The 10,283-nt window shown below is 65.3% G+C and overlaps 3 protein-coding genes across 3 annotated transcripts; 1 reads left to right on the plus strand and 2 right to left on the minus strand.

Annotated features, from left to right (window-relative positions):
- Positions 1-86: 86 nt before the first annotated feature.
- MNEG_10018 (Lariat debranching enzyme) lies at positions 87-3,799 on the plus strand (the record flags this gene model as incomplete). Its single annotated transcript, XM_014041508.1, has 7 exons — positions 87-144; positions 404-560; positions 1,036-1,087; positions 1,485-1,592; positions 2,111-2,398; positions 2,682-2,820; positions 3,141-3,799. 7 exons carry the CDS (start codon positions 87-89, stop codon positions 3,797-3,799), a joined length of 1,461 nt encoding a protein of 486 aa, XP_013896962.1.
- A 718-nt stretch (positions 3,800-4,517) lies between these two features.
- MNEG_10019 (U6 snRNA-associated Sm-like protein LSm8) lies at positions 4,518-7,790 on the minus strand (the record flags this gene model as incomplete). Its single annotated transcript, XM_014041509.1, has 8 exons — positions 4,518-4,611; positions 4,929-4,981; positions 5,479-5,553; positions 5,730-5,770; positions 5,848-5,905; positions 6,483-6,670; positions 6,982-7,143; positions 7,367-7,790. The coding sequence occupies 8 exons, from the start codon at positions 7,788-7,790 to the stop codon at positions 4,518-4,520; spliced, it is 1,095 nt and encodes a 364-aa protein (XP_013896963.1).
- Positions 7,791-9,193: 1,403 nt separating this feature from the next.
- MNEG_10020 (hypothetical protein) lies at positions 9,194-10,205 on the minus strand (the record flags this gene model as incomplete). Its single annotated transcript, XM_014041510.1, has 3 exons — positions 9,194-9,703; positions 9,821-9,934; positions 10,140-10,205. 3 exons carry the CDS (start codon positions 10,203-10,205, stop codon positions 9,194-9,196), a joined length of 690 nt encoding a protein of 229 aa, XP_013896964.1.
- Between the last annotated feature and the right edge of the window lie 78 nt (positions 10,206-10,283).

Consider the following 10,283-nt stretch of genomic DNA (forward strand, 5'->3'; position numbering starts at 1 on the left):
ACCCCCCCCCCTCACACACAAACCAGGCAGTGCGCAACCTGGATGACCTCGAGACAATGTCTGTGCCCCAAAAGTACCGTGAAATCATGACGTTCTGGAAGTACTACTCCGGCCAGAAGGTGGCCCCCATCCCCACGCTCTTCGGTGAGCGCCACGCAGACAAGGCGCTGCCGCGCCCGCCGGCGCGGCGCGCACCTTGCCCGGCGCGCGCCGCCGCTGCCGACAGGCGATCTGGCCGCGTGGATATGCGTGCCGGGAGCGCGGACGCAGGGGCGCCGGACCCCGACCCCGCCCGAGCCGCACGCCGCCCGCCGCCCGCCTCCCGTCCGCCTCGCGCCGCCTCCTGCCAAACGACACCCCAACGCGACACACCAACCAATCGACGCGATCCCGGCCCGCCCAGTGGGCGGCAACCACGAGGCACCGAACTACCTGTGGGAGCTCTACCACGGCGGCTGGGCGGCCCCCAACATCTACTTCCTGGGCTATGCCGGGGTGGTGAAGTTTGGGGGCGTGCGCATCGCGGGGCTGAGCGGCATCTACACAGAAAACCACTACAGGTGGGCTGGGGCGGGCGCGGGCCGCCACCTTCTGTCAGGTCGAACCCCTGAGGGAGCACGATGTATTGGGCCTGCAAGCTGGGGTCTTTGTGCAGATTGTGATTCGTTGAGTGTTTGCCGCTCTTACCGCCGAGCTGTGAGGGGGGCAGCGTGCTGTGGGTGTTTTGGGGGAAGGGGGAGGGCGGCACGGCGAGGCGCCGGAACAAGTCAGGGTGCGCGTTTGCCGGGACGTGCGGCCGCAGGGGCGCAGAGGTCGGCAGTGCCGGGCGCGCCGAACAGTGCCAGCTCATTGGCGGCATCGCGGCACCTGCGGCAATGTTCCGCGGCTCACTCCCTCCTATGCTCTGTTTTCTCGACCCTCGCCCCCGTGATTGCCACCCACCGGAACACGCCGCATCCCGCCCCCGCCGCACCCCGAAATCGTGCCCCCCAAAAGGATGGGCCACTTTGAGGTGCCCCCCTACACCCCCAGCAGCATGCGCAGCGCCTACCATGTGCGCCAGCTGGACGTGCACCGGCTCATGCAGGTCAGGGGACTAGGCAAATACCGCTTTGCTACGAAAGTTTTGCGGTTGAAACTTTGCGGTCGGACCAGTGGTGGGGGCGTCGCCATGGGCATCCAGCGTGGCAGCTGGTGCATGTTGGTATGCGTGGCTTGTGCCCCTGGCACTGGCGGCGCTCCTGGTGCATCCGGCGCCTGGGCGTGCAAGCTCGCCCGTCTGTGCACCAATTCGGGTGTCGCTGACGCTCGGGCTCTTGCAATCTCCCTGCGAACGCCGCCCACGGCCTCCCACCCTCCCATACCCGACCCGGCCTCCTCATCTTTGCGCGCGTATACAATGCGCACGCATTCACCAGCTCCTTGTGGCGTAGTAGACACCCTGACGCCCCCCGCTCCCCCCCCCTCTATGCCCCTCTTCGCAGCTGCGCGCCCCCTTGGACGTGTTTGTGTCGCACGACTGGCCGCAGTGGATCACGCGATACGGGGATGCGGCGGCGCTTTTCAAGAAAAAGCCCTACTTCCAGAAAGAGGTGGGAGGAATATGAGGGGTCGGGGTTACGAGTTCGGTGGTCTTGGGCAACTGGTTGAAAGACTGGGGCCTGTTACTCTTAAGGTGAAGCGCTGCCTGGGCTCCAAGGATGCTTGGCAGGCGCCAGGCTGTTTGTTGAGTACTGGGAGGGGGCCGAGGCTCCAGGGGGCTGCCGGCTTTGTTGGGGCTTGGTCGAGGAAGCATGAGGCTCGCAGCAGGCACAGCTCACTCACGGCGACAGCGGCTGAGCGTGGGACGGGCTGCTCATTGGTGCGGCGCGACTCTCACAGCCGCGCCTGCGGCTTGCGGCCTCTCCATACGGAGGGCAGCAACACCCAGCTAAGCTTTCACTCTCAAGCACACACTCCCACCCCCTTGCACACACACACACACTCTCCTCTCCTTTCCTCACCCAAAATGTCACAAGCTCTCTGTCCCTCCCCCACTTGCATCCACGTGCACACACACCCAAACGCACACACTAGCGCCCCTCAACACCTTCCTGCCCTCGCCCCTCAGGCCGAGCGCGGCGACCTGGGCAGCCCGGCCAACCTCGAGTTGCTCAACGCGCTGCAGCCAGGCCACTGGTTCAGCGCCCACCTGCACTGCAAATTCGCGGCCGTCGTGCCGCACGGCGGCGACGGCGGCGGGCTCGTCGGCGGCGGCGGCGGGCCGATACGGCTGCCGGGCTCGCCGCCTCGCGGCGGCGGGGCAGCGGCGGGAGCGGCGGGGCGGACGGGCGCCGGGGAGCGCGTGACTCGGTTCCTGGCGCTGGACAAGTGCCTGCCCGGGCGGCAGTTTTTGCAGGTGGGGCCATGTGGGGTTGGCCGGGGCGCCGGTGAATTGTCACGCCGCTGTATGATTGAAGGGGCTGGATGAGTCCAGAGTTGGTGGACGTGTCGCGTCCAGGAGTGGTAAGCGGCCGGTTTGATGGGCAGGCCTGTCTGTCAGGCAGGTGGTGGGGCAATCAGAATGTCAGCTCCTCGCCCTCGCGTGCCACACAAGCATTTGCGTTTATGGGGACACACACACACACACACACACACATGCACGTGCGCACACACACACACACACACGCACACACCCCAAGGTGCTTGAATTGGAGGCTACCGGCCCCCTGAAGCTGCAGTACGACGAAGAGTGGCTGGCAGTGCTGAGGGCCACCCACCACCTCACCAGCCTGGACCAGCGGGGCCCCCAGCTGCCGCAGGGCTGGGGCGGCCGCGCCGGTGAGCAGGACTCACGGCCTTATGGCGCACGGGGGTCGTCGGTTGGCCGGGACGGAAACCAATGCGTTCCTTATCTCAGCTCTTGCTTCTTTCGCCTTGAAGCTGCGGTGCCGCGCCGCAGCTTGGGGAACCAGGCTGCGTTACGCGCCACCCCTGGCCGCCACGCCTCAGCAATCCAATCATGCGTGCTAGGCGGCCCTGAGCAGGCCCACCCACATCTTGTTGACCAATCAGCGCTTCGCCAGACCCCTGCCCGCGCATGCCCCCACCCCCGCGCCACACTAACCCATGCACCCCTTGCGAAATCCGTCCCCTCTCAGGCCCGAGCCAGGAGGACCGGGACTTTGTGGCCGCAGCCCTTGCGCAGCGCGGCGGCCCCACCATCCCGCAGAACTTTGCGCCGACCGCACCAGCCTACAACCCCTCCGCCGGCCGCCGCCGCGGGGCGCAGCCCCGGGCGGTGGCGCGCAACCCCCAGACTGAGGCGCTGTTTGAGTTGATAGGGCGGCCCTTCAACTTGGAGCACGGCACAGGGTCCGCGGGCGGCGGCGGCGGCAGCTGGCAGCGGCCGCAGCAGCAGCAGCAGCAGCAGCAGCAGCAGCAGCAGCCCTGGCAGGACGGCGGCGTCGGCGGGAGCAGCGGCGCGGGCCGCGCGCCGATGTTCGTGCCTGGGAGCGTGGTGCAGGCGGCTGGGACGGCGGCGGCGGCCCCGGCGCCGGCGGCTCCAAACCCGGAGGAGATTGATATCGACGACGATGAAGATGACGATATGGATGGCGGCGGCGGCGGGCAGGCGCCAGCGGCAGGGGCAGCAGCAGCGGCAGCAGCAGATGGGGGCAGCGGCGGAGGGGCGGCGGGCGGTGGTGGCCAGCAGGCGGCCGCGGCGGCGGCGCCCAACCCTGAGGAGATCGATTTGGGGGATGAGGATGAGGAGGATCCCCTGTTTGCACCGGTTGATCTGGGCACGTTCAAGCGGTGACGCCGGTGACCTCCGGGGTGGGAGGGCGGCGCCGGGTCTGGTGGGCAGCGCGGGGGGGCCGGCTGCGTGTCCAGTGACGGGGCAGCCTGCTCGCTGCTTTCCCCCGGCTGGTGCAGCTGCACAAGCGGCTGGGCGTCTGCTTTGGGACTGTGGCTTTGATTGGCGTTGGTTCGTCCGCGGTTCCCCTGCAGTGACTGCGCCCCTCCATGGCACAAGGCTTTGCGCTCTGCCCCGGTCATGCGGCCGCTCTCACGGAAGTCACTGCGGCCGACTGCTATAGTACGAAATGTTGACAGAGGCCATAACTGAAGTATTGCGGCAGTATGGAAACATTCATGGGGTTACAATGACGCCGAGCAGTGTGTGATGAGAGACCAAGTAAAAGACAAGCACTGTACATCCAAACGACGCAAGACGACAGACGAAACAGGCAACGCACACAAGCGAGCCTGCAGCATCAACTTGGCACCAGGAAAAAGGGGTACACCGGCGCAAACACGGGGGTGCTCACCAACAAACACTCTACAAGAAATGCTTAAAGCCGACCACAGCCGGCCGAAGAGAGGCCTCCACCGCAACGGCGAGCCCGGCCACTGAGACAGCGCGCCCGCGCACACATCCGCGTGCGTGAGCCGTCGGGCGTACGACCAGGTGCCACCACAGCAGCTGTCGCGCTGCCAAATGCGGCGGCTCTGCTGCGCGCCGCGGCCAGCTGCAGTCAGCCGTGCGTGACGGCCTTCAAGGGCGGCGCCCGTATGGACCCCAGGTCCAGCTGCGCGTCAGCTTCCTCGTCAACCTGCCCCACCACGGCGCTGCGGGGGTACAGGGATGAATGCAGGGGGCTCAGTGGTGGGATGCATTATGAGGATTGGAGGTTGGTGGGCGCGATAATGGGACAGCAGATGTGGGCGTGCCCAGACCTGTCCTGCAGCGTTGCTGAGGACGGGCGGCATGCAGACAATGGCATGATGGGATCTGTTGCCGCACCACTGCTCCACAGATTGAGGGCAGGAAGCCAGCCTGGCAGACGTGGGTGCAGTCGAGGTTCTGCCACGGCTTTGCTGCTCGCCCGCTCCCCCCCCCAAAGGACGTTGGACCCCAAACCCTGAGTGTCGGCTGTTAAGCTCACATGTTGTCCCCGCGGATGACGTACAGCCCCAATGCCAGCACATCTACCCCCGCCTGCAGGTTTGAGGGTGCCAAGGAGGCAGAGACGGGCCTATCAGACGTGCAGACGTTGTGTGCCCACACGGCAAGGGCAGATTTAAATGTGCGTCCAGCAACCAACACAGAGCCGCGCCGACCGCGGCTGGGTTGCTGCTGCCTGCCAAGCAGCGCCTGCGCCGCAGTGCTCCTGCGCGGTCCAACGATCCTGCCTGGCCTGGGGCCCAACTGGGATGCAGACGCAGCACCAGGCACCGCCAGGCTGCCCTGCCTGCTTCTGAGCACTCGCAACCTCGGACGGCGCACCATCTGCTGGCGGCCGCCTCGGAACGCTGCCCAGGCCGCCAGAGCGGCGCCCACTTCTTCCCCCACAGCACCCCACGGCAGCACAGCAATTGACCAGCCAACATCCACATGTCATGTCGGCAGGCGCTCACACGCACGCTGCCGGCTTCCGCCCATAGCGGCACACGCAAGCCAGCAGCCACACGACAGCGTTGTGCAATGGTACGCACCTTAGTGGAGTATACCCGCTCGTGAGAGTCCTCCAAAATCAGGTTGGTTGCCTGGTCGTATCCCCGCAGAATGCCCTGACATTTGGGTGGTGCCAGAGCTGGGTGAGGGCTGGGATACACCAGGGCGCCAATGCAGCGAGTACCAGCGGCGTCAGTGCGATGCTGGTTGCACCTCAGGCGACTGCACCCCAGGCGCAACGCCCATAGCTATCAGCGTTGCTTGAATCATTGACAGACTTGGCGCAGCTCACCACGATGTGGCGCCCATCGTTCGTGATCACGGTGACCACGCCTGAAAGAGCAGCAGGGGTAACATGTGTAACTGGGATGTATTTCAAATCATCTCTGAAGCGCCTTTACGCCACTCACTGTCCACCATGTTGACGAGGCCCGTTCCCTGGGTGGGCTTGTCCCCCATGGCGCCCGCCTGGGCCCCTTGGGCCGTGGTGTGCTAAGATCGATAACTCAAAATCGTTTGGTGACGTGTGGGTAGGCTGTGACGATCGAGCACTAGATCCCCAGATCAATATCGCAATGGCTTACACGGATATGTATGAATATTCTTCAATTCATTTGTGTGGAATTGGAGGGATATGCTGTGCAGTCGCCCAGCATGTCTTCACACACGCATACCTGCCCAGACAGAAGCGAGGGAGGCGGCCAAGGCGTGTCGGCCAAACGCAAGTGTGTCAGCCGGCCCGCGCAATAGCCGTAGCAAGAACGAATAAGAGTGCGTCAGCATCAAGTGTTGCGTCATAGTGATTGCGCTCCGACGATCAATGAAATGCGGGGCTAGCAGCAAGAAAGCTGCCACAGGGTGCTCTTCTTGTGCTGGCTGTGGAAGAAAAACTCTCGTTTGTTCATCTCCGCCTGCACACAAAGGCCTCAGTCACGATATCAAACATGGCCACCCCTTCCTCCGCCCCCTCGCTCTCGCCCCCTCGCAGCCGCCCACCAAACCTCTCTGCATGCCGGTCCGCCCACGCCGCCACCGCCCGCCGCACCTCCCCCTCGCGCTCCGCCTCGGGCAGTGATGCCACGAAGCTGTTGCTCAGCACGCGCAGCCAGGCGCCCTCCCTGGTGAGCGGCTGCCTGGACCGGAACAGCTTGCTGCAGGCGGAAGGGCTGGGCGACACGTCAAACAGCTCAGCAAACCAGGGGGACGCCAGGGCGGCCGTGTGAGTGCCAAGGCCTGCGTTCGTGCATCAGGTGACGGCGGCAGTTCAGGGCCAGGCCGCCCGGCCGGCAATGGGCCCGCAATTGTTTTGTAAGCTGCGGCCTCGCCTGCCGTCGCCAGGCGGCCCGGAGGCGAGCTGTCGGGTCGGCTCGCGTGTGGGAGGCGCAGGCCGGCTTGCAGGACGCGCGGCGCCCACGCGGCTGGCTCAGCAACCGGCCGTCCCCTACCCCCGTCGCCGCATGGCGTCACCAAAGGGGTTGGGCTGCATATGTCCGTCTGCAGGCAACATAACAGCAATAAGAACGTTCCTCGTGATAATGGCTCACCGTAGTTTGGGACGCCTGCCCGCCTGGCGTACGGCTGGAAGATGTCCAGGAAGTCCCTCATCCAGGGCTGCCCTGCATCCTCCAGGTTCCACAGCAGCGCCAGGCCGCCGCCCGGCCTCAGGACGCGCCGCAGCTCCCGGCACGCCTCGGGCGTGGCAAACCCTGAGAACGCGCGCGGGCGCGGCGAGGGGCCGGGACGGTGTTTGGGGAGGTCCTTGTTGAGCGGCGAGCGCTTGAGGGGTGTGCAGGCGAGCGTGATGCCTGGCTGTGTTGTTGCGTGGCGGTGCGCCAAGGGGAGGCCTGCTCCTGCAACCGTACACCTTCTCACAGCACAAATGCCATGGCAGGCAGCAACTCGCACGAAGAAATGTTACCCCCCACTCACAATGGAAGGCCTGGCCCACGAAGACGGCGTCAAACGCTGCGTCCTCGAAAGGCAGCGCCGCCGCCTCTGCCGCCACGACCGGCACCCCCGGGCACGCGCGCGAGAACGCGTCGCACATGCCCGCGCTCGGCTCGGCCGCGGAGAGGTCAAACAGGTCCAGGGCTGCTAGCTGGGCAGTCAGCTTCCCGGTGCCTGCTGCCAGGTCGAGCACACGCGGCCTGCCCGCGGCAGGGGGACCGCCGGCAGGCGAGTTGCCATCGCAGACGGGGCCGGGGCGGCGGAGGCCGAGCGCGTCGATGCAGTGGGCGATGGACTCTGGGGGGTAGGACGGCCGAGCTGCCTCGTAGGCAGACAGGCCGGCGCCTCCAAAGCCCAACTTGGCTATGGGATGCACGCCGACGGCGGCCGCGGCGCCGTTGGGCATGGGGCCAAACCCGCCCAAAGGTGATGAGCGCCGCTGGGTTCACGCAATTGCCGCTGATGAAAGGGTTGGCGGGTTTTAGGTGCTGAGAGCGCGTAACAAACTAGGGATCACGAAGCTTCAATGGCTTACTTAAGTTACAGTTCGCCTACTGCCACGGGCACAACACTGTAAGCGATCAGACCGAGTTACAAAGGGAGATCGTGTGTTGCGCGCTGTTATGCGCCAATTAAAGCATCATGAGTGGTGCAAAATTGTGTTTCAATCAAGGCGCATTGTTCACGCAAGCCCTATGTCAGTAGCCCAGACTTGAGCAGCGACCACGTTCGGCACCCGGTCACACAACCGCTGCTCCTTGCACAACGTGTGCATGCGTCAAGGGTCGTCGAGGTGTAAGCATGCAGCACCACTGCAGAACAGGTGCATGACACCTCATTGCAGGCTTCGTAGGCCGCGTGCGACAACCACCTACCTGGCTCGCCCATGCTGTGCCTACTTTCGCTTGCCCCCATGATGGGTCAGCCAATACCTGCCGCCCACCAGCCGGGCCCAGCACATGAACCCCTGACCATTCTTCCAGGTGCCGTCAAAGAGTTACGCTAGAAATGCATGAAAGCAAGAATGGGAGGCAAGCGCCAGCAACCACGCCGTGAGCTCCTCCAGACCCTCCCGCACGGCTGGAAGTCATCAAGGTCATGGTTACACAGAGGTCATGGTCATGGTCACACAAGTCACAAAGGTCATGGTTACAAAGGGTGTGATGGAATCACTGATGTGTTCCCACATTGTGAATACCCGGCAAGGTCAGAGGGTCAGCATGTCAGTGAGCAAGTCAAGGTTCATCGGGTCGTCACGTTTCAAGCGGTTATCGTTTTGGGTGATCATGCGTGTCGTTTTGGGTGCAATCATGCATGGAGATTGGCAGAAGAGTCGTTATGGAGCGGCATTGGTGCTTCATTCAGTGAGGAAGGGGACGAATGAGGTGCTGGTTAGTCCCACCCCGTGCGGTCACCAACCCCGGCATCAGCTCTGCGCTATGTGACCCCGCATGTGCGTGGCGGGCCGTTGCATCATTTGACGAGCAAGGCGGCAGCACGGGCGCATTTCTCCAGAGCTACCTACAGTGCGCAGCCAGGCGGCCTGTATGAGACCCTGCCGGCGCGTGCATCCATACCCGTCAGTGCGTTTGGCCGTATGAGGCAGGTGCAAAGCAAGATATGCCAAACCCCCTTTCGCCCTGCCCGGTGTGCGCACACCCTGCAGCTCGTCCCTGCCCAGGTGGACAGGCGTGCAGTGCAGGAAAAGGTGCGGCGTGATGAGGAGGAGGACGAGGATGATCATGTTCCGGGTCTTTCTAAACTCGGGTCCCAAGCCAGCTGCTCACTACATTAGGTTTGTCCTTGCCGCTAATCCCTTTTTGCAGCCGCGGCGGCCGCGGCCAACTTGGCCCGCAGCTGCGCCACCGCCGCCCTGTCCCCCATGGCCAGGGTCCTCTCCGCCTTGATTTCAGCCCAGAAATCCTCATCAAGGAGAATCTCTGTTTGCCCCGCTGTGACCTTGAAGTGCTGCAGCAGCACGTCCAAGGCACGCGCAATGCCGCAGGGGCCGCACAGGCCCACTCCGAGCGCCTCGCACAGCTGGGCGCGCGCGGCGGCCTCCTCGGTGCCCACGCCCACGAGGCCGCCCGCGGCGCAGGCATTGGCGCCCGCGCCTGCCCCCAGCGCAGCCGGCGGCCCCGCCTGCTGCAGGGCTGCGTGCGGCGCGCTCGCCGGCACGGGGGGCTGCGGCAGCGGCGGCGCCCCAGACGGCAGGCCGGGCGTACGCGTGGGCGGCGGGATCACCTGCGGCGCCCAGCGGGGGGCCATGGGCTGGCGCACCGGCTGCTGCTGCTGCTGCTGCTGCTGCTGCTGCTGCTGCTGGTGGTTGGTTTTGTGGTGGTGGTGCGGCCGCTGCTCAATCGCAGAGGCGCTGGGGAATGCCGCCCCCCAGGCCGAGACCGCAGCCTAGCTGATGGGGGGGCCCGCCGAGGCGACCCCCGCGGCCGCAGGCGCTGCGGCGTCGTCCATCGCATCTTGGCCCATCGCCTCGACCGCCTCGATGGCGGAGAAGAGGTGGAGCCCGCCGAGGTCGAACCGCACAGTGCTGCCCTGTTGTTGGTGGAATGGCGAGGGTGGGAATTGTGAGGATCTGTGGCAGCGAAGCCGACGGTTGGCACCAGCTTCATGCTCAAAGAAGCAGCAGGCATGAGCTTGCAGCCTGCCACATTTATCGAGCTGCCGGGCAGGCCGCCACCTTTGTGGTGGCCTACATGTGTGCGCCTGCCCCACAGGCGTCATGGAACATAGAGCCCACCTGCTGCAGCGTGCGCCCTTCGCCGCGCGCCGCCTTGGTCCCTCGGCTGCTCTGGACGTAATCCATCGCGCTGGCAGCTACCTGCCGCTTTGCCCCGTTGCCGCCGCCGCCCACGCGCCCGCCGCCGCGCCCGCCGCCTGGCGC

Source organism: Monoraphidium neglectum, assembly GCF_000611645.1.
Source record: "Monoraphidium neglectum strain SAG 48.87 unplaced genomic scaffold scaffold02149, whole genome shotgun sequence".
Taxonomy (NCBI): Eukaryota; Viridiplantae; Chlorophyta; class Chlorophyceae; order Sphaeropleales; family Selenastraceae; genus Monoraphidium; species Monoraphidium neglectum.